We start from the raw sequence: 26,079 nt of genomic DNA, 5'->3' as shown, positions 1-26,079 counted from the left end.
AAACACTTAACTGTTAACTATGCTCTGCTGTAGAGTTAAGGGTCTGACTGGGTTTAATGTATTCACAGAATAGATCATCATTATTGTTATTTGCCCATGGTGTATACACTTTTGAATAAAAGTTGGATTACTACATCTTCAAACATGGCATTTTATTTCACTTCGAGAGCAGGTTTGGTTACAAAATGTTTCAGTATCCATGTTGGCATAACAGTTCTTGGAAATTACAGTCTTAAAATTGTCTGCCTGCTCTAAACATGCATTTTCTAACACTTTGAAATCTTGTCTCTACAGATTGCCTGTGGATCAGAACATAACCTTGCCATTGTAGGTAAGAGTGTTCTCTCAAAAACCTCCTTACATTTTCTGACACTTCTCTTGTCATGCTGAAAAACTATTAATAATTTGCCAATATCAGAACATGAAAGCAGAAAAATAGATAAGCATGAATTTAGAACAAGATTGAACACAAATGCACTGGAAATGTACAGCGAGAAAAAGAGGTTTCTGAGAAATTAAGCAGAAATAGTTTGAACTTTCTGGTTTAAGTACGTGCAAGCTGCTGAAACAAGGGACTCCACTTTTGTCCTGACGTGACCGTAGCACTTACTGCATAAAAAAACAGGGAATACACATAGGCACAGCTAGACTTTTTCAAGTTATCCTCCTCCCTGTACTAAAGAGTTAGTAAGGAACAGTCGAATACATTACAGTTAAACATCATTGTGAAATATTAATCCTTCTGGTAATGCTGCAGAGGATTTCTGAGGTCAGCTCATAGCTCTGTGGCCTTTGCATCAGGAAGTAATTACAGCATGGATAGATGGGTATCACTGATCGAAGCAATTACTCGAACCAGCCTGTAAAGAGTTGATGAAACACACACACTTTTACAGGCATGTTTCTCCAGATTGTTTGTAGAGCAGTCTCCTTTTTTATCCTTAAGAATGGAATAAAGAAATCACAGTTACTTCCCCTAAAGAATCCCAAATAAAAAAAAATATACGAGTGTTTCTTACTTCCTCGTCGGATGAGCAGAAATATTAAATTTGCTTAAATTCTTTGTTGGCTTGCCAAAAAGTCTTCTAGTTTCCCTTAGTGACTGCCTTTTTAGAAGTAAAATCTTTTGCATTAAATTTTGATCACTGGCCCAGTTTTTTTCATCAGCATGAGTATAAATACGCACAGGAACATTGAAACATGAGCAAAGCGGCTCCATTAGAGAGGATACGCTTGACATCGCTGGTATTTCAACAAGCAAATGGCCTTCCACTTTTAATGTTCTGACCAATTTACAGTTAACTGGATTTGCCATTGTTATTAGGAAATTGTCAACGCAGGCTGTCCGTCATAATGACAGTTCTCACAAAGCGCTGCTCTGTGCTTTCAGAAGTTCAGTTATGTGATGAGAAAGCAGAACCTGAAAAAGGGAGCGCTCACTTGAGCCTGGTGCATCTCCCTCCTGTGCCATGCTCTCCTCTTTTCCTCCTCCTGTCTCGAGCGCAGTGGCAGGAGCAATGAAATAGCAAAACAGGATTGGAAGCAGAGACCTGAGTGCTGCTATTTCTGGTGCTGAAGTAGGTCAGGCAGAAAGGAACGGAGAGCATTGCATGCTGCTGCTCATGATATCTGTTGCCTGCTCAGCTTTTGCCCATTTGCACCTGAGGAGTTCTCCTCAAGTATGAAATTCATCATCGGTGGTCAAGGTGGGGCCAAAGACGCTGTGGGCACAGCTCATCCAATCTGAGGAAAGATTTTTGTTAATGTGAACATTTTGAACTTTACAGGGATGTATGAGGACAAACATCTTAGATAAGATGCTGCTTTAAGTGTAGTGTGATCTAAGTCATGCTTAAAAATGTTCCTGCTGTAGTTAACATCACTGTAGTGGTGTTTAACTAGTGTAAGGTTTAAAAGGTTTAAACATAATCAAAGGTTGTATTTGTTTACAAGGATATGGCTTTTGGTTTGAGTGTCTTGATTTTTTGCCTTTTTTGTGCAGAATATTGTGCTGGCACTTTGTTGCCATGGAAACACTGATGTGCTGTACTCCAGTCAGTGAGTCCATGAATTAGGCACTGCACCAAAGTAAGGCTTTTTTCCCAAAGAACAAAACAATTTAACATATTAAACGATCTAACCAGTATGTTTACTGAATAAACTTAATCAAAGATGATGTTATAAACACATGCAGTATTATAAGACGGTGCTAGGTGTCTGTGTTTGTCAAAGCTAAAGCTAATATTTGGCACAATATCACACTGACATAAGCTGCTGGCGTGATATCTTGGTTGTTAACTGGCAAAAGCATATGTGTCACTTGGCAAATCCATGTCTTTAGACGAACCAGAAACACACAAAGACAAAAGAAGCCCCACGATGTGCAGTAAATGAAACGATGGCATGAAAGACGCACACACGACTGCAGGACAGGGAAAGCTTGAAGATGTGTTACCCTTGAGAAAGCAAGCTCGCTTCTGTTGCCATGGCAATGGAGCCTATTAGGTAACTGTGTTGCCATGGCACGTGTCTCCTCGGTGATGCAGACCTGACCACACCCACCAACACCTCACCAGCTGTGAAGAGCAGGGAGTCTTTATTACTGGCTGAGTGTCAGTGTGGGGACAAGAGAAGCTCTGCATGTGTGTATGTGCATGGATGCATGCCTGCGTGTGTGTGCGTGTGTGTGAAATGCATGGCTTTTTTTTGCACCCAGACTGTTTTTTTTCTCTCCAGTCTGCTAATTTTAGCCTACATGGTACGGTGCGGCAGCCTGGCCTCTCTGCTGTCAGATCCACTGACCCCCAAGCTCTCTCCTTTTCAGGGGGGGTACTCCTCTCCTGGGGATGGAACGAACATGGGATGTGTGGAGACGGTTCACAGACCGACGTCCTTCAGCCACAGCTTGTTTCTGGGCTCAAACCTCTTCTGATTGGCTGTGGAGCTGGACACTCTATGGCAGTGTGCACTGAGATGATGGACTCAAGAAAAAACTCTGCAACGATTCCACTACAGTAACACTGGAACAGGATAACTGCTCAGGACAATGCACTTGGAAACTAGAAATGAATCTGTTTATGTTTATACTGTATTTGCACCTGGTATATTTCTAATTGGTAGCTCAGCCTGCATACAGTTACTTTAAGTGCCTTTAAAATACTTCCATCTTCTAAGAGGCTACCTGAGCTTCTGAAAAGTCTAACTTCAAGCTGCAGTCATCAAAAATGTTGTGATGTGCTTAGACACAGGCTGAGTTATGTCACATGAGGACAGAGGTCATCATTTCTCTGACCGGCCCATCACTTTGATGGGCCTGACGATGGAGGGATGGTTTGGCAGGACATGGCCAGTGCTTATGGCTCCTGGTCCACCTGCAATGTTTGTCCTCCTGTGTGAGGCTATTACAGGCCATGTGAGGGATGAGCTAGGCTGGTGCTATAGCTCCATCTTCCCCATGTCAGCTGTTTTATTGCTGTGATCTTGAGTGTCAGGAGGCAGTCAATCTCTGCACTTCATTCTGAAAATCTCTCAGCTGTGGTGTGATTTACCACCAGCACTGTATTTTTTTTTACTTAGAACCATCCATCAACATTTTGTGCCCTATATTCTTTGATGTTCTCTTTGTCTCATTTGCTACACTTTCACACTGTACATCATAATCCCTCTTGGGGGAAGTTTGTCCGCTGTGTTTGACCCAACTTGCATATTTATAAGCTGTGGGCACCCGCAGTGCAGCAAACGGGACCAACTGCAGGTCTGAAGCCATTGCTTTGGTCAAGGGTAATGACAGGACCAAGAATGGCTCATGGATTTTAGCGTTGCAATTATAAACCGTTTTTATTTAAAACTTTTTATTATGCAATTCAATAAAAAACTCCACATCTTTGAAATAATGCATTAAAGAAATGAACTTTATGTGCTTTTTACCTTGATTAGATTGATAAAAAATAAATCAACACTCACTGAAAAATGATAAATTCTGTGTTTTTTTATTTATCACTATTTATTGTACAAGCCTGAACTGTATTAGTCAAAAAGACACAAAAAATCCCTAAACAACAAACCAATCAAAATGATCACTGAACACCTTATTGAGATAACTAACCACAAAATACAGTGTTCAAAACACACACTCTGAAGTCTCACTAAACGGCACACATTAGTTGCCTCTTCGTTGTGTTATTGATTCGTTCAATGATAACCACTGTTTGTTTCTGTATGTATGCGTCTGTGTGGCAGACAATGGGCTGCACACTGTCCCCCTATTCATGCTCAGCTCTGTTGGCAGATTGGCAGACCTGCTGTTCCTGACTGCACACAGATCTCAGTTGGCTGTTGGCAGTGTGATTGCAGTTGTTTTGTAAAAAGTTGGTCCCTTTTTACTAACTTTTCTACACATACAATGACTCTTCTTTTTTGTTTCTAAGTAGGTATGGTCATTGCTTGCCTGTAGAAGCTGGAGCTAATGGGGGTCCTTTTTGTATCTGTGTGTTTTCTGAGTACTGAGCTGATACTTGATTTCAATGGCTGGTGACTGATGGCTAATTTAAAATGAATTTACATTTATTCATCATGTCTTTTAGCTATACTAACATGATGAATAGTGAGAAAAATTTGCATAACAGAGGCACTTGTCCAGAATAATGAGTGTAATGATTTGGCATTGGCAAGTATTACATACTAATATAAGATTTCTCTGTGTGCAGAGAAATAATCATAAATTCTACTTGATTGTCAATTAAAATGTAAATGTGTAATGAGTTTATTTTATGTATAAACTGCTAATGATACTTATAGTCCACGAGCCAGACCACATATCAGCACCACTCAAGGTGGCAAAGGTTTATAATAGTTTTTTAAAGGTCCATGTCTGTAGTTAATACTTTGGCATGACAGACCTTTCTGATGGTAGCTGAGTCATAGTGTCAGCTGATGAAGTAACCCACCCCCTATTAAAAATTGCCATTTAGACGCTGGTGCATATCCCAGTTAAGGCCAATGGCAAGGATTGTGTTTGGTCTCATTTTAAAGGGGGTCCTCTAAGTCATATGTCATACAGACAGATCTATTTATGACAATGTGTATTGAAAACAATGAATTTATTTCATCCATAGTAGCATGAATCTGAATATGAGAGTGCAACAAGCTTTAATCTATAAAGGAGGAGGCTGGGGTGGAGGAGGCGAAGTTTTCCCAGCGGTGTGGTGCATCAGCATTGATGAAAGCAGGGATTAGTGAGAGGTACATCATATTTAAATGGACCACTGTGTTGACACTTGAATGATTGCATAATGTGCACAAAATCCCTGCTGCTGATGCAAAATGAATCTGTCAAGCTGGTATTTTGAAACATTTCAAGTTAAAGAAATATTGCAACTTCTGCGATTTGTAAATTGCAGCAGGCCAAACGGCGATTTAATCTAATTTGTGATTAATTGCCCACACTTACCCACACTTTTTCATTGTGAGATGATATTGTGAGCCACAAATTATAGCAATACCAGATAAGCTCCTAATCCAGGTAGTTGGTGATTTATATTTCAGAGTTTAAAGAAATCATTGCCATCAGTGAATATACTTTGGTTAATTTTGTCATTTCAAAATATCTTTTCTATGTTTAATAAAACACTGAATATTTCAAAATATAATAACCATAGCAGTATTGTAAAGATAAGGAACAATACTTCACAAAGTCATACAGTGATTCTGTAAGCATGCATTACTTTAAGTATTTCTGTGGAAGAAGTTAATCTTCTGAATGATTCAAGCTAGAGATTTGTGATTGACTGGCAGAAGTAGCAGCTGAGCTATCTTTGGTGGGAATCAGAATCTTACTACTATAATTAGCAGCGTGTCTGTGTCTGTCTCGATTTGCACACCACACTGTTGCTCCTATTGTACTTGATACCTCTCAGAAGACTTCTTGCTTGTACTGGTTCAAAACTGGTGCCATCAAAAAATCATAAATATGTACAAATTTGGAATAAATTTCAAATTGTTGTGCCTTGTGCGTCAGTTTGCCCCCCTTCCGGACCCCGTCTTATAAATCCCATAAGAGAGCTCCACTTGCCATGTCGGATCACTACACGGTTTATTTAGTTCCGTCATACAAACCTGTCCTGAAGAGACACAAGCCGGAACGAAGATTGGTTCCAGCCTGGTTGGAGGACTCTATTTGCTGTCTGCAGGAATGTTTTGATCGTACGGACTGGGACATGTTTAAATATTCTTGCACAGACCTAGATGAATTGACTGAAATTGTGTTTTCTTATATTAATTTCTGTGAGAATTTAGTCATCCCCAGAGATCTGTCCTCCTTTATCCAAATAACAAACCTTGGATCACAAAATCTATAAAACAAACAATCGTTCAGCGAAATATCAGCTTCATTCAGGGAGATGAGGCTCGGTATCGGGTCTTTCAGAAGCAGGTTAAAAAAGAGCTGAAACTTGCAAAGCTCAATTACAGCGACAAAGTGCAGAACATGTTAACCTCTGGTAACTCTCGGCCTACATGGGAGGGGGTTAAAACCATGATGGGGATGCAGCCCAAGAAAAGTTTTATTTCTTTTAATGGGATGTCTGACTCTGACCTCTCTAATGAACTGAACACCTTTTTTAACCGTTTTAATGTCCATGATTTTAGTGATGAGATCTCTGCTTTTAAAAATGTAGATCATTCTTCTGAACTGCCCTGCATCCCTGTGGATAAGGCCAGAGTTCAGAAATTTTTTCATGGCATTAAGGAAAAGAAACGTCCTGGCCCTGACGGTCTTGGTGGTCGTGTTCTTAAAAATTGTTCTGCACAACTGTCAGACATTTTTAGTTTCATTTTTAGCCAATCCCTTCAACTTTTTAGAGTACCTAGCCTTTGGAAGGATTCTATTATTGTACCTGTGCCAAAAACTAGTGCACCAAAGTCACTAAATGATTACAGGCCTGTAGCTCTTACCTCTTTAGCAATGAAGTCTTTTGAAAGGATTGTTAAAGATGAGCTTTCAAACATTGTCAACGCTGAACTTGACCCCCTTCAGTTCGCATACAGACCTGGCAGGGGTGTTGACGACGCTCTTGCCACACTTCTTAATATAATTTTAACTCACCTTGAGGGAGTAAAGACTTTTGCACGTTTACTTTTTATTGATTTCTCCTCAGCTTTTAACATTATTCAGCCCCACATTTTAGCAGAAAAAATTGATTGATCTTGGTCTGATAAGCTGGCTAATGGATTTTTTAACTGGAAGGACTCAACGCGTGAGCGTTAATGGTATTTTATCAGATTTTAGCATTTCTTCTACTGGCTCACCTCAAGGATGTGTCCTCTCACCGCTTTTATTTGTTTTATACACAAACGAATGTCGGAGTCAGTATGAGAAGCGACACATAATTAAATTTGCTGATGACTCTGTGATTGTGTCACTTCTCTCTAACGATGACCTAGATCATGGTCCCATTTTAACTGATTTTATGGAATGGTGTGACAAATCCTTTTTAAAGATTAATGTTTTAAAAACAAAAGAAATGACTGTGGATTTTAGGAAGAATCCCATTGCCATTTCTCCTTTGTTGATTAATGGATAGTCCATGGGGAAAGTGAGCCAGTATAAATACCTGGGTACTGTTGTGGATGACAGAATGAACTTTGAGCCTCAGGTAGATGCTGTCTGCAAGAAAATTAACCAAAGATTTTAAGGAATTTTAACATGGACAGTACTTTTCAGAAAATGTTTTACTCTTGTTTTATTGAATCTGTTCTTACATTCTCTTTTATCTGTTTTTATGGTTCACAAAAATCGGCTGCTAGGCTTAGTTAAAACCTGCTGCAAAATTGCAGGCACTACTCTGAGTGATCTGACTGACATATTTAAACTCAGATCTCTTAAAAAAGCCCAGTCCATCCTTGGTGAACCAGACCATCCACTCTTTAAGGAGTTCACACTGCTCCCCTCTGGACGCAGATGTGTCCTTCCATCATGCAAGACAAACAGACTGAAGAATTCTTTTATCCCGACTGCCATTAGCCTTTTAAATAGTTCAAGGTGAAATTTGCCCACGACTTATTTATTTTGAGGCCATTGCCATTGTTTTCTGTGTCTTTGAATGTTTCCTATGTGTTTGAACTTTTATTTTATTCCTATTTTGAGTGAAATTGCTTGTATGGTACTGCTGGCTGTGAAGCAAATTACCCCTCGGGGATAATAAAGATATCCTTGATCCTTGATCCTTGATCCCCCATTACATCACTTATTTAACAAATACGCTCAATCCACCACAACGCTCCAACACACATTAAAAGACAGAAACTAAACTGGGCTGATGACTCTGGTTTTTCTTTTAACAATAACTGGAATTTGTTGAAACACACCCACAAGGAAACATATTTGGCACGCCTGGATATGATGATACACCTACTCCACGATCCCTGATCAAAGTAAGCCCTCTTTGAAGCACTTCTCTATGCTCATATTAACAAAGATAATACTGGAGATGTGTCGCACATTGGTGTTAGAAATCAAGGTTTATCTTCTGTTATTTGTCAGTTGTAATTGACAGCGCTGCGTAAACATGTTTGAATGTGTGTCTGCTCTTCTCACCCCAAATGGTGTGATGCTTTGTTAAGGCTCCACAATAAAGCGTGTGCACAAAAACTTTGTAAATAATTGAAAAGGCACAGCTTCAATGCTCCTCTTATTATGTTCTAGGCCAATCCCCGCAAATGCATAGCTTCCTGCAGAGACGCTGAGCCATTATGCAGTTATTTGGGGGAAAAAACACCCCTTTCCATGCCAAATTGGTCTTATTGCATTAAAAATCTAATAATGAGGATGGTAATATGGTGTTAGAGACTAAGGATTAGTTTACTGTTTAATAGAGCTGATGTACATGCTCTGCAGTTTTTATGATGCACAAACTTTATAGAGATCAGGAAACAATTCCACTTCTGTATGACTTTAAAATGGATGATCAATAAATTGCTATTACATTGCTATTACTAAGCCATAACAAGGAGTTAAATTAGTCTGAGCTGCTCCTTTATCCATGTATGGCACCTTTACGCATGATGAGGATGTGAGTGTTGTGGTTGTTTTCTTTGAGTTTTCCTTCATTCGGGAAGGAAATTTTGTTATGGTGGTGCTTAAGTGAACACATTCATGGATTGTCAGAATCTGTGTACGATGCGGGCAGGATTTGACACACCTGTTGCAGGTGCAGATGGGAGTGGATGGCACACGCTGCAGGATTATGAAAAGAGTCCCGGGCAAGTCTCTAGTCAGTTTAATTGGTCAGGTATGTGAACACAAACAAGGAATGTGACTCTTGCTTACACTGCTTCCAGAGTTTGACATATGAAGACAAACGGAACAAGGACAACATGGAATAAATATTGACTAGTTAAGTGGTAATTTCAACATTAGTATATTGACTTTGGGTTTGAGTGAATGCTTAGAGGACTCCCTTTAAAATGAGACCAAACACATTAATTTCAAACATCAAAACATGTCTTCGCCTTGAGCCTAAACCAAGATATTTACCACAGCTTAATGGCAATCTTCAATAGGGGGTGGCTCACATCATCAGCTGATAACTATAACTCAGCTACCACTCAGGAAAGTCTACCATAACTACAAACATGGACTGTTATTATAAACCTTTGCCACCTTAAGTGGTGCTGATATTTTGGGGTCTGACCAATGGATTATTAAAGGATAAATGTGAAATTATGTAAACATTCAGTTAGTGTTCACTATCAGTTATTCTATTTCTAATCATCTTAAATGAGATTTGCAAAGCTAGTTAAATTCACTAATTTCTAATAGCACGCTATTTTAATGCCTCATTAGTATAAGTGTTTTTAGCATGGCCTTTTCATTTTTGTGGATATCATCCCTTAAATGCCTGAAAACATATCAAAGGAATGTAAAAAGTTCACTGGTGCAAAACAGTGCAAAAGTCTAGAAAGATGTGACCATGACAGTGCAAAGTTAACATTTTGTTTTTAGCTGTTTAGTCTGGCTGACATGACAAGTGACAGGTTTTTGCTTGAGTCGTGGGGCATAGGGTTGGTGATTAAGATCGGAGCAACATTTTTTTTTCTTTGAACAGAAGAAGCACACAAATATTTGATGATCACTCAAAAACATTGGTACACACAACTTCAGCACACAAAAAAGCGTATATACAGCACTGGCACACACCAAAAATAGGCACACAAATTACAACACAGTAACCAGTCACAGAAACTGAGCTACATAAGGCTTGACAACAAAACTTCCTCAGTGCTACATCTATGCTGAGTTTGTGATGCACAGGTTGTCACTGTCACACCCATTTAAAAATACTAAGTAATACACACAACAATGCTACAGCACTATCAGGTGGGTGATGGGCCATTATGGGTCATACACATAGTGGTAGGTACACCATGGTTCATAACACAAACTGACTCTGTTGGTTGTCTGCTCCGGTGCTGTCGCTGGGTCTCTATAAACATATAAAAAAACAATAACAAAAATAAATTATTACACAAATTATGTATAATGACGAAAATGATGGCGATGAAACCTCTGAGGTGCAGGAAGAGGTAGAAAATGACACTAGCTTGGAGAGTAAAGAAAATGTGCTCCGTTAGTTCCTCATGGTAAACCTCAAGTTTACCATGTGTATCCCATGCTTAGCCAAGGCATCAGACAACGATGTACTGTCTGTGTGCAGAGGTTGGACTCTGAGTCGGTTAATAAACATGCCCAATCATGCTGCGTTTTACAGGTTCATGTACAGTAGTCGGTCATTGTCATGCGTTTGTATACTTTGCGTCATGCTCTCACAGTCACCTTGTTTTTTATGCTCTCTTTGACCCGGGCACACATGTACAAGAGGGTCAAACAGCAGTTGGAGGCACTAGCTGTAAGCTAGTAGGAAAAGGAAGTTGTATGTATGCATGTGCAGTTGAATAAAAACGGAGTCTAAATGCTCATTGTGTATAAAATTTATTTCATGCAAGGACTTATATTTACATATTTTATTTGAATACTTTTCTGTTGCATAAATGTAAAATACATGCATTTACCTTTCCCCAAGTAGACCCACATCCCATACTGTGTTGTGTTGAACTTTTTTTTTTTCACTTGAATTGCATGAGCATATAATTCACCTGCATCTGTCCACATCAAATTTTCACAATTTTTTTTTTTCAAATATATAACGACCATTAATTACCACAAGAGACATGACTGGAAATGTGAAACTGCTCATTCAGAATAGAAACAAAACTCGGATGACTTGCTATACTCATATCCTCTTCTTGAAGTTAAGATTTTGTAATTGGTCAACATAAAATTTGTTAAAGTGCCCTGAAAAACTTGTGCATAATTAATGGGACAGTATCAATACACGTAACAGTGATAGTACTGATGCTTAAAAATAAGACATTCATACAGCAGGAGTCATCGTGACATCACCCGCTGATTGTAGCTTGATTTTTGTGGCTCTGTAGAGTATCCTGGTCCCCTTTTATAGTATCTTGTGCTTATTCATAGTACTTTATGTGTAGATGGGGACTGTAACTTTTATTTTCAATGTAAACTGGAAATATGAACCATCCCAAAGGTTAAATATTTGAGTTAAAGGATGTAACTTTAATAAACAAGAGGGCATTTTCCTGGGATTAAGGTAACAGTGGTGGTGCAAAAATGATATAAGGTGCACCTTATAAAATAAAGCTTTCGTCACACTGTTATGAGCATTGTATAAAGTGTGTCAATGCTACGCTTGGAGCACTTGTGTAAAATCATATCAATTTATATCTTGCTTAAACTTTGTCTCGCCATGTAAGAAGGCACCGTCGTTTTATAATTATGGCCTTAGTTTAGGCATCAGGGCAGTATAAATGCTGCAGACTACTGATACGGTTTAAAAGCTGATAACTACTTGCAAATTTATCAGTATAAAACTATTTATGCTCATAACAGCATTAGTTGGCTTTATGACAAATTCTTCAAGTTAAATCATGCTGTTTTAGTTGGAGGCCCCAGACAAATACAAGAAAATCAATATAATAAATTTGGGGAAAGGCAAAGAATGGCAGCTACATAAAAATCTCTGCTATGACTGAGTCTCTTGTAAAGCTGTCTCAAAATGCATAACAAATAACAAAGCTTTTGAAGCTTTCGAAAGAAAATGTTCTTTTTTTTCTTGCAGTTATGTTTTAAAGTTAGCTTCTTGTTGAACATAATTTCTCATGCACTTCATGCAAATGAACAAACAGTTTTAGTTCTTTCACATTAGACGTATTCATCATTAGTATCATAGGAATTGTCATCATCTCCCTATTGCATTGGACAAAGAACATCATTTTCAATTTTTTTGATGGCCACTCAGATAACATTGAGTCAGTTCTGATTGCACTTTCAGAATGATAACGTCTCTACTTTGCAACATACAAAGCACTTAATAGGAGTTCCCTTAACAGCTGGCAATGATACTGTTTGGATGTTTCAAAGCCATGTATTGGGAATGTCCAGCATAGTATTGGCAGGGGTTACATCTTATGAAAATTTCTTTCACAAAATTGTAAAAAGCAGATGAGATAAAAGTTGTTGGCAGAAGATTATGCGAGATCAAAAGCAACAGAGCAACAGGCAATGATGTAAACACAGGAAAAGAGGGGGGTTAGCCTGTGGTAGAAGTACAGAACAGTGCTTTATTTGCAACTGAGGTGACCCATGCAGAGTGGCATGTGCCAATGTTTTCTAGTCTAGGATATGATGACACACCCAAGGAGAACACTTGGGAAGCTTGAGTATTAGCACAGTTAAGATACAGTTTTCCATAAAAATAAAGAAATAAAAATGAGAAAAGCAGGAGCGAAGGCAAGTGTAAAAAGCAAAATATCTGACAGGAAAGATTAGAAAGAGGAGTGTGGATTGGCCTTCCAATGGCATTGTGTCTGCTACTCAACCATGCTACATAATGGATGGGATGGGAGAATGTGAGTGCTGCATTAGACAGGGTGGGCTGCAGGGCAGGGCGGACACTGAGGACACTCCAGAGGCATCCCCGCTCATGCCAGACATGCTGTTAAGGCTCCAAGGCTTTTCATAACCTTCAGTTGAAAAACAGAGAACGTTCTGAGTACACTGCAGCACTGAATCCATGACACACTGTTTTGGTGTTCCTCACTGGTTATACTACACCTGTTGCTTTCTTGTTTTTGCCTCCAAAGAAACAGGTCAACACAGACTTGAGACAGATTATTATTGTCCATGCATTGAGTGCATCAGGAGTACAACAGCATGCACTGGGTGGTACTGGAATGGTTTGGAGTATAACACTATAAAAGACCTGAAAAGGTAGGCACTCTCAGGCAGGGAATGTGTTCTCAGCTACAGGTAGAAATTTATGCTGTTCATGTGCAGGCTGCATACACAGCTTAGAGGAATGTTTTGTAGATAGCTTAAAGAAACAAAAAAGGAGTTAACCCTGGTATTGAAGAGTAAAAATCAGTAAACTAGAATTTTATATTCAACTTTATCCTTCCTCTATTTGTGTTGTGCTCCGTCACCATACTGATAGCACCCATCAGCAAGACACTTCATGCACCGTTATGGTCAAGACCAATGTACTCATAAGTCAGGATCCTGCATGGTATTTATCATTTAAAACACATAAACATACATGGTACACGCATAGCACATAAAACACTTTCTTAGGCATGTAAGACAACACATTCTAGTTCATATAAACCTCGAAAATAGCTTTCTTACTCATAAATAGAGAGTGATATAACATTATGCATGGTATCAAAAAATATATTATGTAGATGTAGACAAATATTATTGACATTTGTGGTGATTGTGCTTGGCCTGAACAGATGATATTGTGACTTTAACTATGTACATTTCCCAAAGGGATGATTGAGGAGAAGCAGTTGCTGTGAGAGTATGTGAAGGCTGTAAAAAGAGGTTTGCAGTTGTGTTTGTGTTTTTGTGTATGTGCCTTTGAAAAACTGAAGTGTAACACTCAGCAAAGAGGGAAAAGAGCGTATCTTGTCTAAGGTCTACAGGGTGTCAGTGTCTCACAGGGGCCTGTGATTGGCTGTTACTGTACGTACCCCTCCTCACTCTGCCCCCCGTATGGTTGGGGCGTTCAGCAGTCGTGACCAGGAAGCAGGGCCGCTCTCTCTCACTGGGGCTGAAAATTTCCTCGGGAGATATGGCCTGATCTATGTGAGGGCAATCTTCATTGGCCAGAGCTGCGTTAGCTGCCTCACCGTTCAGCTTGGAATCTTATAAGAAAAAAGTCAAGAAGAGAAAACAAACAAAAAAATCTGGTTTCACATACCAGCTTTTTTTCTGACAAATTTTAATATACCTTCACTTCTTACATTGAATGTCCATAAGGATTAACTCATGCCTTATTACTGTATAGCTTCTGTCTAATGTTTGATGTGCACTGTTGCTCTATTTGTTTTTGAGTACACACTGCATCAAAGGTCAACATGTCTTGGCATCAATGCAAACAGGGGAACTCAAGAGGCAATGCAGTAACTACAAGGTCTGCATGCATGTCATCTGTCATAAAAGTATGTAGAAGCATAGAAATCTACAAATCTAACAAAAACGTCTGCCAATCTCAGGAAAAGGAGGAAGCCACTGCATTAAGATTTGAAATATCAACAATTTGATTACTCACAGCCCACCCCCATATATGTAAAAGCGAACCTTTAATCAAAATTGTATTGTTTTTTGTTTGTTTTTGGTAAGAAATTAGTTTTGATGCCTGAATCATCAGCTGATTGAAGGTAAGCCAACAAAATGAGAGATGTGAACAGCATATTCAGACCCCCTTCACTTTTTTTACATTTTCTTATATTGCTGCCCAATGCTACAGTTGTCTAAATCCATTTTTATTCTCATAAATCCATACTCAGTACCCCATTATGACAAAGTGAAAACAGAATTATAGAATTTACTGCAAATGTGTGAAAAGAAAAAACTGAAATATCATAATGACATACAGTCATGGACGAAAGTATTGCCACCCCTGGAATTGTTCTAGAAAATACACCATTTCTTCCAAAAATTGTTGCTATTACAAATGTTTTTGGTACACACACGTTTATTTCATTTATGTGCATTGGAACAAGACACAAAAAAACAGAAGAAAAAAGTCAAAATTTACATAAATTTACACAAAACTAAAAAATGGGCCAAACAAAATTGTTGGCACCCTTTTAAAACTGTGGGTAAATCATTTAATTTCAAGCATTTGATGCTCATTTAAACTCACCTGTGGCAGTAACAGGTGCTGACAATCCAAAAATCACACCTGAAGCCAGTTAGAATGTATAAAAGTTGACTCAACCTTTGTGTTGTGTGCCTGTGTCTATCACACCAAGCATGGAGAAGAGAAAGAAAAGTCCAGAATTGTCTGAGGACTTAAGAAGCCAAATAGTGGAAAATATGAACAATCTCAAGGTTACAAGACCATCTCCAGAGATCTTGAAATTCCTTTGTCCACTGTGTGTAATATAATCAAGAAGTTTATAACCCATGAAACTGTGGCTAATCTCCCTGGACGTGGACGGAAGAGAAAAATTGACAAAAGAATGCAAAGCAGGATAGTTGGAATGGTGGATAAACATCCTCAGTCAACTTCCACACAAATTCAGGCTGTCCTGCAGACTCAGGGTGCAAAAGTGTCAGCTCGGACTATACGTGGTCATTTGAATGAGATGAAGCGCTATGGCAGGAGACCGAGGAGAACCCCACTGCTGACAAAGAGACATAAAAAAAAAAGCCAGACTGGAGTGTGCAAAAATGTACCTGAGTAAGCCTCAATCCTTCTGGAAGAACATTTTGTGGACAGATGAGACTAAGGTAGAGCTTTTTGGAAAAGCACGTCATTCTATCGTTTAAAGAAAATGGAATGAGGCCTTCAAAGAAAAGAACACAGTAGCTACTCAGGTTCAAAGGTAGGAGGTTCAAAGATGTTTTCGGGTTGTTTTGCTGCCTCTGGCACTGGATGTCTTGACTGTGTGCAAGGAATCATGAAAACTGGAGACTATCAAAAGATTTTAGGCCTCAATGTAGGGCCTTGTGTCAAAAAGCTGAGTCTGTGTCAGAGGTCATGGGTGTTCCAGCAGGACAATGAGCCGAAACATACCTCAAAAGGCACCAAGAAATGGTTGGAGACAAAGCGCTGGAGAGTTCTGAAGTGGCCAGCAATGAGTCCGGATCTAAATTGAACACCTACGGAGAGATTTCAAAATTGCTGTTGCAAGAAGGCATCCTTCAAATCTGAGAGACCTGGAACAGTTTGCAAAAGAAGAGTGGTCCAAAATTCCAGTTGAGAGGTGTAAGAAGCTTTTTGATGGTTATAGGAAGCAATTGGTTTCAGTTATTTTTTCCCAAGGGTGTGCAACCAAATATTAAGTTGAGGGTGCCAACAACTTTGTCTGGCCCATTTTTTGAGATTTGTGTAAAATTATGTCAATTTTGGTTTTTTTCTTCTGTTTTTTGTGTTGTTCCAATGCACATAAAGGAAATGTGTATACCAAAACATTTGTAACTGCAACAATTTCTGGGAGAAATAGTTTATTTTCTGGAAAAATTCCAGGGTTGTCAGTACTTTCGTCCATGACTCTAAGTATTTAGAGCCTTTGCAAAAACACTTAAAATTCAGCTCAGGCTCCTCCCATTACTGTTGATTGTCACTGAGCTGTTTCTAGACCCTTAGTCCAGCCCACCTGTGTTAAATGAAGTTGACTGGACATGATTTGGAAAGGCACACACCTCTCCATAGAGGGTCTCACAGCTGACAATCCATATCAGAGCAAAAACCTATCCAAGAGGTTAAAAGAACTGCCTGCAGAGCTCAGAGACAAGATTGTTGCAAGGCACAGATCTGGAGAAGGCTACAAAAAGTTTCTGTTACACTGAAAGTTCCCAAGAGCACAGTTGCCTTCATAGCTGCCAATTTGAAGGACTTTGGAACAACAAGGACACTTCAAATAGCTGGTCGTCCTGCCAAACTAAGCAATCAGGGGAGAAGGGCATTAGAAAGGTGACCAAGAACCCAATGGTCACTCTGACTGAGCTTCAGAGATCCTGTGTGGAGATGGGACAAAGTTCCAGATAGACAACCATCTCTGAAGCCCTCCACTGATCTGGGCTTATGGCAGACTGGCTAGATGGAAGCCTCTCCTCAGTGCCAAACAATTCAAAGCTCACCAGCAGTTTTTGAGTTTGAGCATCAGGTTCTTGGCCACCTCTTTCACTAATGCCCTTCTCCCCTAATCAGTGTTTGACTGGATGACCAGCTCTTGCAAACCTCTTCCATGTGGTCGTTTGGAGGCCACTGTGCTCTTGGGAACCTTCAGAGCAACAGAAAGTTTTTGTAGCCTTCCCCAGATCTGTGCCTTGCAACAATCCTGTCTCTGCAGGCAGTTCCTTTGACCACATGGCTTGATTTTGCTCTGATATGCATTGTCAGCTGTGAGTCCTTTCCAAATCACGCCCAGTCAATTTAATTTACCACAGGTCGACTCCAATCAAGGTGCAGAACCATCTTGGCAAAGATTCAGATAAACAGGAGGCACTTCAGCTACATTTCAAGTGTTTCTTGCAAAAGGTCTAAATACTCATATAAATGTGATATTTCAGGTTTTTTTTTTTTTTTTAGTACCGGCAGGAGATTAATGAGAGAATAAATTAATTATACTAACATTCCACTAAGGAAGAGTTTAGAGATTAATATTTGGTGGTAAACCTGATTTTTAACCACAGCTTGCATGCATCCAGTCCAGCAGTCCTTTAAATTTCTGTTGGGTTATGCCTCTCTTGCGCAAAATACTAGCTGCTTTACTTCGCTTGATAGATTGACAACCAAATAAGTTGCAGATTTATCAGAGTAAAGTTCAGTTGTGATGAAATTTAACAGATACTAGAATAGATTGGTTTCCATGCAGATGAAGATGCTGAGTAGTTCTTTATTTTTTAAATCTGTAAATTAGAAGATATGTCTCTTACCTTGAAACTTAATCTCAAAAACGTCGTCATGGGCGAGGGGGCTCTGATGTTGGGAGCTGATGCTGGACTTACAGAAGTTTGGAGAACCTGGTTGTGGTGCCCGAGGGATATGCCTATTTTTTTTCTTTGGTAGTTTCTGTTTTGCCATGGCTAGGGAGTAATACATTCCAAAGTTGTTGACAATTACAGGGACAGGCATGGCGATAGTAAGCACACCAGCCAAGGCGCACAGGGCTCCAACCAGCATGCCAGAGGTCGTCTGAGGGTACATGTCTCCATAGCCGAGGGTGGTCATGGTCACCACAGCCCACCAGAATCCTATCGGGATGTTTTTGAAGTGCGTGTGTTCGCTGGCTCGAGGGTCATTAGGGTTAGCTCCAATTCGTTCAGCGTAGTAGATCATGGTAGCAAAGATGAGGACACCGAGGGCGAGGAAGATGATGAGGAGCAGGAACTCATTGGTGCTGGCCCTCAAGGTGTGGCCCAGCACCCTCAGTCCCACAAAGTGACGGGTCAACTTGAAGATACGCAGGATTCGAACAAAGCGGACCACTCTCAAGAAACCCAGCACATCTTTAGCTGCCTTGGAAGAGAGGCCGCTGAGGCCGACCTCTAGGTAGAAGGGTAGGATGGCAACAAAGTCGATGATGTTCAGGGCGTTCCGTATGAAGTCAAATTTATTTGGACAGAAAGTTATTCGCATTAGAAATTCAAAAGTGAACCAAACCACACAAACTCCTTCAATGTAGGTGAGGTAGGCCGCAGTCTCTGTCTCCTGGTAGGTGTGCTCTATTGTGATGTTGTCCACCAACTCATGCTCAGTGCGGTTGATGATGGGGTTGAAAGCCTCATGGGTCTCCAGACAGAAGGTGGTGATGGACACCAAAATGAAGAAGAGTGAGGCCAGAGCCACCCACTGGGCAGGACAGACACGGAGAATCCAGGGGAAAGGAGATAACAAAGAAAGGGTAGGGAAAAGATGGGGAGGAGAGAGGACAAAAGGAAGAAAGGGCACAGTAATTCATATGGGGAGATCAAACTCAATAGGCCAATGACAATTCTTAGCAGAACACAATGCAATCCAATCTTGTATCAGAGACAGTGTCTTCTGGTTTGACAGTGACAGTGGCAATGGCTCACTCTCTCACTCCCCCTTGTTCTCCCTCTATCCTCTCTCATGTCTTGTTTCAGAAGTGTCATTGTAAAAGGGACAATCAATGCAAGCCTGACGATCTCGCTTCTCTTCCCTCAGCTGTATCTCAAGGTCATGGCATTTTCAAGGGTATGCTATATGCAGAATTAGAAAGAGTCATCTGCAGCAGCAGTGGGAGACAGGACATTAGTGTAAACCCCCATGACTAAATTTAGCTGAGGCTCTTCTCTTCAGCCATACCATTACAACAGGCCTTCCCTACAAAAGGTCATAACATCCAGATGATCACATCTTGGGACTCGTATTGAGCTAAAAGGCTTGCCAAGACTTTTATGAAAAACCTATATTTCCCCTAATGGCAAAAGTGTACGTTAGCCTTCATTACATATTGATTAGGAGATCATATTTCATCACACTTGGGCTCTGAGATTTCTGATGCATACTACATGGATGTAACAGATACACTATTCTCCCCTGGGTATTGATTCCAACCCCGGCTCTTGTGTTCTTCCAGTGATTGTACTGTACTGGCTTATAGTATGTTTCACTGAGCTGCTGTGAATGAATGGGAGTATCCAGCTGTATCTTCAAAGGGAATCTGTAGTGAGTAGATCGAGGTTGGTGGGCAAAGAGGCAGACGGGAAGAGGGAGATAGCTACTTAATCATCCTACAAATCACAAAAGTTGGATCAATAGCAGCTTGTTTGTGCATGGCAATGTCTCTAATAGAGTAAGTGATGCTCCACAGTGCTCCTCAAACTAATGCACAATATTGTTAAGCAGCTGGGGAGTATTGAAAAGCAACAGGGGAAGGAATGCATGTCTGGGCATGTGGAGGTCTGATATATATTCCACCGAGCTAAGGAAACTCTAAGTCTTAATCAGTGGAGTCCATTCGCGGTGTTACTAAAGCAAGCATGCAACCATGATGGAAAACAGGCCCTCATCAAATCATCTCATCACTGGCAATTTATCGCATTGTTCCGGGGAAATCACTGCTGCTTATGAATGTCTGCTTCCAATCCATGCTTGTATGATAGTCCAGAGGGAAGCACTGTGCTAAAGCACACACGCTGACTCCTGTTCTTTCAGCAAAGCTGTCCTCTTTGTTCATTGAGACAAATCGTACCTAGTTAAAAGAACATGTTTTATAAAAATGAGGATCATCAACTAATTCAGCACAATCAAATACTTTTGTAAAGGGGATAGAAAAAAACACAGAACCGATGCCATGCTGTAGTAGTGTACTAGTTGCAGTGATTGTTCATCTTCACCGATCAGTGTGTGTCCTTTTTGTTCTCTCCATTTCATTCACTCTCTGATTGCATCCTTATAGCTAATTTTGTTTTGAGCTTGTATCCAAAGGGTGGACAAAGGCAACATTTGACATTTTAATACAGACAGTTGGCAGTTGTCTTTTGGATCAAGCCTTGAACAAACAAACTGCTTTAACTTGACCCTTGTCAAGCTAATGAACTCCAGCTATTCTTGGTGCAGTGTAAGAGTTTTTGTGTCAGTTCTTCAGGCATTAGTACAGTGTATGAGGTGTTGTGGTATTGGGTTGCATAATATTGTTGTTTTGTCCACCCCCTCTACAGTATGTACTGTGCAAAAAAACAAGTACATCCTTAAATATGATACTACCAGTTCTCTCATAGTGGAAACTACAACCTGATTAAAATCGGCATCAGTAGCTGCATAACCAAATGGGCTTGCTTGAGATGCCCTTAATTCTCAGATCTTTAATTTTTGTGTCTTTATTTAGGTAAATATGATAGTGATAGCCTCCTTAATCTTGCTTAAATTGTGCAAATTCTTGATTTGGTTTTAGCTCATTATATTGAAATGAGATGTTTATTCAGCTAAGATTCCTGACTATCAGGGTCTGTGTGTTTTAAGGCCAACAATTTTACATTTCAAATGAGAAATCCAGAATTAGAAAAGAAGTTGGCACCCAAGTATTGTTTAAAAAATAGAAAAAACAATAAATGGAAAAACCTGCCCTTGGCCTTTTATGGCAGTTCGTATTTAATTGGGAATCATGACACTGAAAATGAAAACCTAATGGTTATTCATTTTCCATTTTTTAAAAAAATTTGAATAAATGAAAAATGTTTATTTGTTTTCATCTTGTTTTTTTGTCTTCTGGTCAAAAAATGAAAACCCAAGAACAGAACACTGGTGATGCATTCCTTCCTCCCTACATTTGATTTGTTGCAGTTGCTGTGAAAAAAGAATGTTGCATCACCAATATTATGTTCTTTTATCTTTCTTATTTGATCAACACAAAAAAATTAGATAAAAAAAAACAAACTGTTCTTCATTTATAATTCCTTTTAGAATAAAAAAGAAAACAAGTAGGAGTGGGAGAAAAAATCGATACAGCTTTGTATCGCGATATTTTGTCTGGTGATATATCGTCTCATCCACCAAGTATCGATTTTTTTCAAATTAATTGCTAATGTGAACTGAAATCTATGATAAGGGAAAAATAAAATAAATTGTTTGGACAATTGTTTTTCCATTGAGGTCGGCAGAGGTGATGGTTATAGAGCAGGAGAAAGTTAGTACAACAAATGTGGAAGCACCAGGGGAAGGACATTAGGAATGCAAGCAGAACAGAAAAGAGATGGACATGACACATGAGGTTTGCAAGGAGTGCCGCATGATAATAAAATACTGCGGAAATACAACAAACATGAGGGCAAGACTAATGCTAAATCAGCTAAACAGTTGAAAAAGTGTTATGGATCACGATGTATCAAGAGATATGATCTCGCAATACTCAATGCATTGTAAAATGTTAAAATGGCAAGAATATCGAATCGTGACCCAAGTATCATGATGATATCGTATCCTGGGGACACTAGTGATTCCCACCCCTAAAAACAAGTAACTGTTAGTTTTTTTTTTTCTGTTTTTTGATTTCCAATTTATTATAAACTGCCGGAAAGGGTTAGTGTATTTTGTGGCAGATCCATTTCCTGGTTGCAACCAGACTCAAAAATCATAAGAAACTTTTGTTATTCCATTTTTTCATTTTTGACCAAATATGGAAAAACGTAAGAGTGAGTTAGTTTATTTTGGTCACAAAAATGGAAAAACAAATAACATTTTTAAAAAAAAGGCCCATTTTTTGTTCAATTCTGTTATTTTGTTTTCTTCATTTACTAAAATACTTGAGGGAAAAGGAAATCATCTGACCCACTGGGAAAGGTGAACATTTCAAAATAAAGCCTCCATGTCAAATAAGATGATAATAGTATTGTCTATCTATCTAGCTAGCTATATATATATATATATATATATATACATATATATATATATATATATATTCTTAAAGACAACAAAAATAACAGAATTGAAAAAACAAAAATCTGAACCCTTTTTTTAAATTATTTTTATGTTTTTCTGTTTTTGCCACCAAAATCAAAAACAAAAACAAAAACAAAAAACAAAAAAAACAGAAAAACTGCTTCTTTTCAGTTTTTTTCCATTTTTGGTCAAAAACGGAAAAATGGAATAACAAGAATTTTTCCCAATTTTTGAGTGTGGTTTCAACAAGGAAACTGATCCGTCAGACAAAAAATACACTGACCTGAAAGGGTCCAAAGTAAGATTTATCCATGATTTGTTTTCATGATTTTCAAACAGTAATTGGGAAACAGCCTGTTTCATGATTTCGGATTTCTCTTTCTCAATTAAAAAAATCCGTTGGCCATAAAATACACTGACCTGGTTCCCTCAAATTGAGTAAATATTTTATATTTTAAGATGAATGTCAGAAGCACTGAAGGTCTAGCAATTAGAATAACATTACATTACATACATACATTACATACATTACATACATTTACATTTTTGCAGAAAGACCCAAAATGTTTACTTGGGTTTCTATTACACAAAACTTCTTTGGGTTAGCCTTTTTGTGCCATTTTTCTGTCCATATTTGAATAATGATTAGATAATCAAATCCAGTATTGTGATGATGAAAATATACCTTAATTCCCTCTTTAAGTGACTATCATCTTCCAGCATAAGTTGGAAATTACACAAAAAATAAACACCTCCATCAGAGTCAGCACAATCGTGATAAATTCTCACCCTTACTAGCTACTATCACATCGACCGCAGATGCCTTCTGACATCCCATCTTTCAAACTGTTAAACAAACGCTGCATCTCATCAGACCGCCTCCTACAGGGAATTATGTCTTTTTGACACTTTTGAACAGTAGGGCTGTATGGGGGGGGGGGGGGGGGTGACAGGCGATGACTGTTTGCTCCTCACTGGCTAATTCTTACTGTTGCTGGCAAACCACAGGCCTTCGGTGATATGCAGTGACAAGGGTTTTCCACTAATGGATCCACTGTGAATAGAGGCTGTGATTAACTCTGAGGCTCATTTCTAATTAATCTTCTTGACTGTCTTTGTGGAGCGCTGTCAATCTTTAATCTCTGCTTTGTCTCGCTCAGTGCTATATGTAGCACACATCTGAGGAGTTTTTCCTCTGTAAAAAGATCCTGTGTATACAGAAGAGGAAATTTAATCAAAGTTTGCGTATATGGTTTAGCGCTGCTTGCTAATGCTTGCTTTAAGGGTGAGAACATGTCAATACAGTTTACACTAGCAGACACAGCCTGGTAAGTAATTACACCAATGAGTCTGCTACAGCTGTTTAACCAGCAGGCAGCACAGCCACCTTTGTAGGGAGCAATGGTCATAAAAACAAAAAAATATGGAGGTGTAAAGTCCTTTCACTCTCACCATCCAGAGGCATTGTGCCCAGATGGAAAAGTGCCCACTGCAGAGCAAACATGTCCCTTCTAACTGCAACCTCATTTTTGTTTGGAGGTCTGCCACTAAAAATCTAGTGGTGCCAAAGATCTGGTTTCCTAATTTTTCAGCTGACCTATTTAACCGAATAGCTAGGCTTCCAAGGGATCCCTGTGTCCTGGAAATATCAATCCAAAGACCTGTACGAGTCAATATTAGGGTTTTAAAATCTTCTCCCACAAGATGGATAAGGTGTGGAGAGCTGATTGTGTGTGGATTTTTCTGAATGAGGTCTTTGCTTGACAGCCACCTATCCCTACCCCCACCCTCTCTCTCACTGTTGTGGAAACCCCTGGGAGGGCAATTTCAAGGTCATCAAAAGCCCATCTGGACCTCCCAGATCCATCAATCTCTCTGCTTCACTCTCAGTGCACAAAGGCGGACACATTCACAACCAGACCTGTCCATTCAGCGTGAACTGTTCTGAAGCAGCCATTAAACATTTTAGATTGTTTTCCTTTAGCTCAGGGAATGCCCATGAGAGCTCCTAATAAGTTTGACGTTCAAAAGGGAAGACGTGAGTTTTAAGTCCAAAAGGAAGCGCATAAAGATAAGCATGAAAAAAATTAACTCACCCTTGCATATTTAGAGGAGTAAGGGTCCTCAAACAGAGCCCAAACACGTTTCTGCCACCGGCTCCACAGGCTTCCACTCCTGGCGTCATGTGTGTCTACCTGCGCCAGCCCCCTTGTCATCTCATCCACATCATCCTCAGCATGCTCCGGCTCAGGCTCCAGATCCTCGTTCACCAGGTCTAACAAGCCCCCCCCGCCGAAACTATCAAGGGCCTCCTCCGCCTCCCGGTGCTGGCGATAGGTCATCCAGCAGCATGGCTCCACGTCTGTCTCATCAATGCCCCAGAAGGCCAGCTCCTCCTCGTAGAGGGGCCCGCAGACATCAGCCGGGCAGTGCAGCTTACCTGTCCTGTAGTAATTAAGGATGTGTGCAAAAACGCCAGGGTGGCGGTCGAAGAAGAACTCCTCGATCTTGGCATCATAGTCAAAGTGGTTTGGGGCATCAGGCTCGGCCAGCCAGGACAAGCGAGTGCCAGGTAGGGTGCGCAGGGTGCTGCGGTATGTCTGATGTCTGATCCCTCCCACGTTTATCACAATGCGATCCTTGTCGTCGCTCAGGCCCATTGCGTCCCCTAGGCATTTCTCCAATAAGTTCCCTTCATCGCAAAGGTAAGTCCAGGCGCACCGTGTCCTCGTGCACAGCAGAAATCAACAATTATATAAGGAAAAGCAGCGCGTGAAGCAACCTGTCGTGTCTCATAAGTATGAAAGAAAAGCTTGACGCGCAGGCTACATCCCCATTTAGTCCCCTGTATTTTCTACAATCACCTGTCATGCAACTGGAGGATCCTCAGCGTGTATAGCTGCCGGACTCACTGGAGGGTATAGAATCGAAATCCAAAATGATGGCAGCCAATGGCATCACATCAAGAATGGACGTCACATCGTCGCTACATCCAAGATGTCGAGATAAAAAAGCTGGCACCGTTCCCTCGCGCCAGCTCATTAGACTTCCCTAAGTTCCTGTTTGATTGATCCGATCAGTCCTGAGCAGGTTTGTGACTTTCACAGCAAGGTGACTGCGGTGGTGCTGAGTGGACAGCGCCTGATGGAGCCTCGGCTCTGCTTTCTTCCTCTGCCTCCTCTGTTTGTTGCTGCCTACAGACTCACCTCCTTCACACCGACGCGCAGCCCCGCTCCTTCTCTGCGTGTAACGACGCTGTGGGCTGCAGCAGGTCTTTGTCTCAGCGGAGAGATGATCTCCTCCTCAGGGACTTTCCCCTGTCATTCATACATTGCTAGGAAGAAAACATCCATGGTGTATTCGACGTGAGGAAGAAGCTCTTTATGTGCTGTGTGTGGTTGAATAACTAAATCAGATGCAGATGAGAGGGCGACAGTCCTCCTCCAAAAAAAGAAAAAAAAACGCCCAAACTGCCTGTTATTCACACCGTGCCCAGCTCTTCCCTCACAGCAGATGGAGCATGCCCAGTGGAGGAGCCTGCGTTTGTCCAAACACGCTGTCAAGTTGTCCAATTACGGCTGTT

At 40.1% G+C, this 26,079-nt stretch overlaps 2 protein-coding genes across 3 annotated transcripts in view; one reads left to right on the top strand and one right to left on the bottom strand.

Annotated features, from left to right (window-relative positions):
* Positions 1–5,181, top strand: part of sergef (secretion regulating guanine nucleotide exchange factor) — a 13,629-nt gene extending 8,448 nt beyond the window's left edge. Inside the window, exons 10-11 of the mRNA XM_041796740.1 lie at positions 295–331; positions 2,825–5,181. Coding sequence (XP_041652674.1) covers positions 295–331; positions 2,825–3,018 — 231 coding nt within the window. The 3' untranslated portion in view covers positions 3,019–5,181. The remainder of the gene's footprint in view (positions 1–294; positions 332–2,824) is intronic.
* kcnc1b (potassium voltage-gated channel, Shaw-related subfamily, member 1b) lies at positions 5,182–26,079 on the bottom strand. 2 transcript variants are annotated; one of them, XM_041796728.1, is made up of 4 exons: positions 24,593–26,079; positions 18,029–18,944; positions 14,110–14,283; positions 5,182–10,481 (listed from the first exon to the last, which is right to left on the bottom strand). In XM_041796728.1, the coding sequence occupies exons 1-4, from the start codon at positions 25,154–25,156 to the stop codon at positions 10,372–10,374; spliced, it is 1,764 nt and encodes a 587-aa protein (XP_041652662.1). In that variant the 5' UTR covers positions 25,157–26,079; the 3' UTR covers positions 5,182–10,371. The 2 variants fall into 2 exon arrangements, with proteins under 2 accessions (XP_041652662.1, XP_041652661.1); XM_041796727.1 differs by lacking the exon at positions 5,182–10,481 and adding an exon at positions 10,981–13,101.

This window comes from Cheilinus undulatus, linkage group 9 (genome assembly GCF_018320785.1).
Source record: "Cheilinus undulatus linkage group 9, ASM1832078v1, whole genome shotgun sequence".
NCBI classification, from domain to species: domain Eukaryota; kingdom Metazoa; phylum Chordata; class Actinopteri; order Labriformes; family Labridae; genus Cheilinus; species Cheilinus undulatus.
The sequence above is the reverse complement of the archived record's forward strand: the minus strand, read 5'-3'. Positions and strand labels throughout refer to the sequence as shown.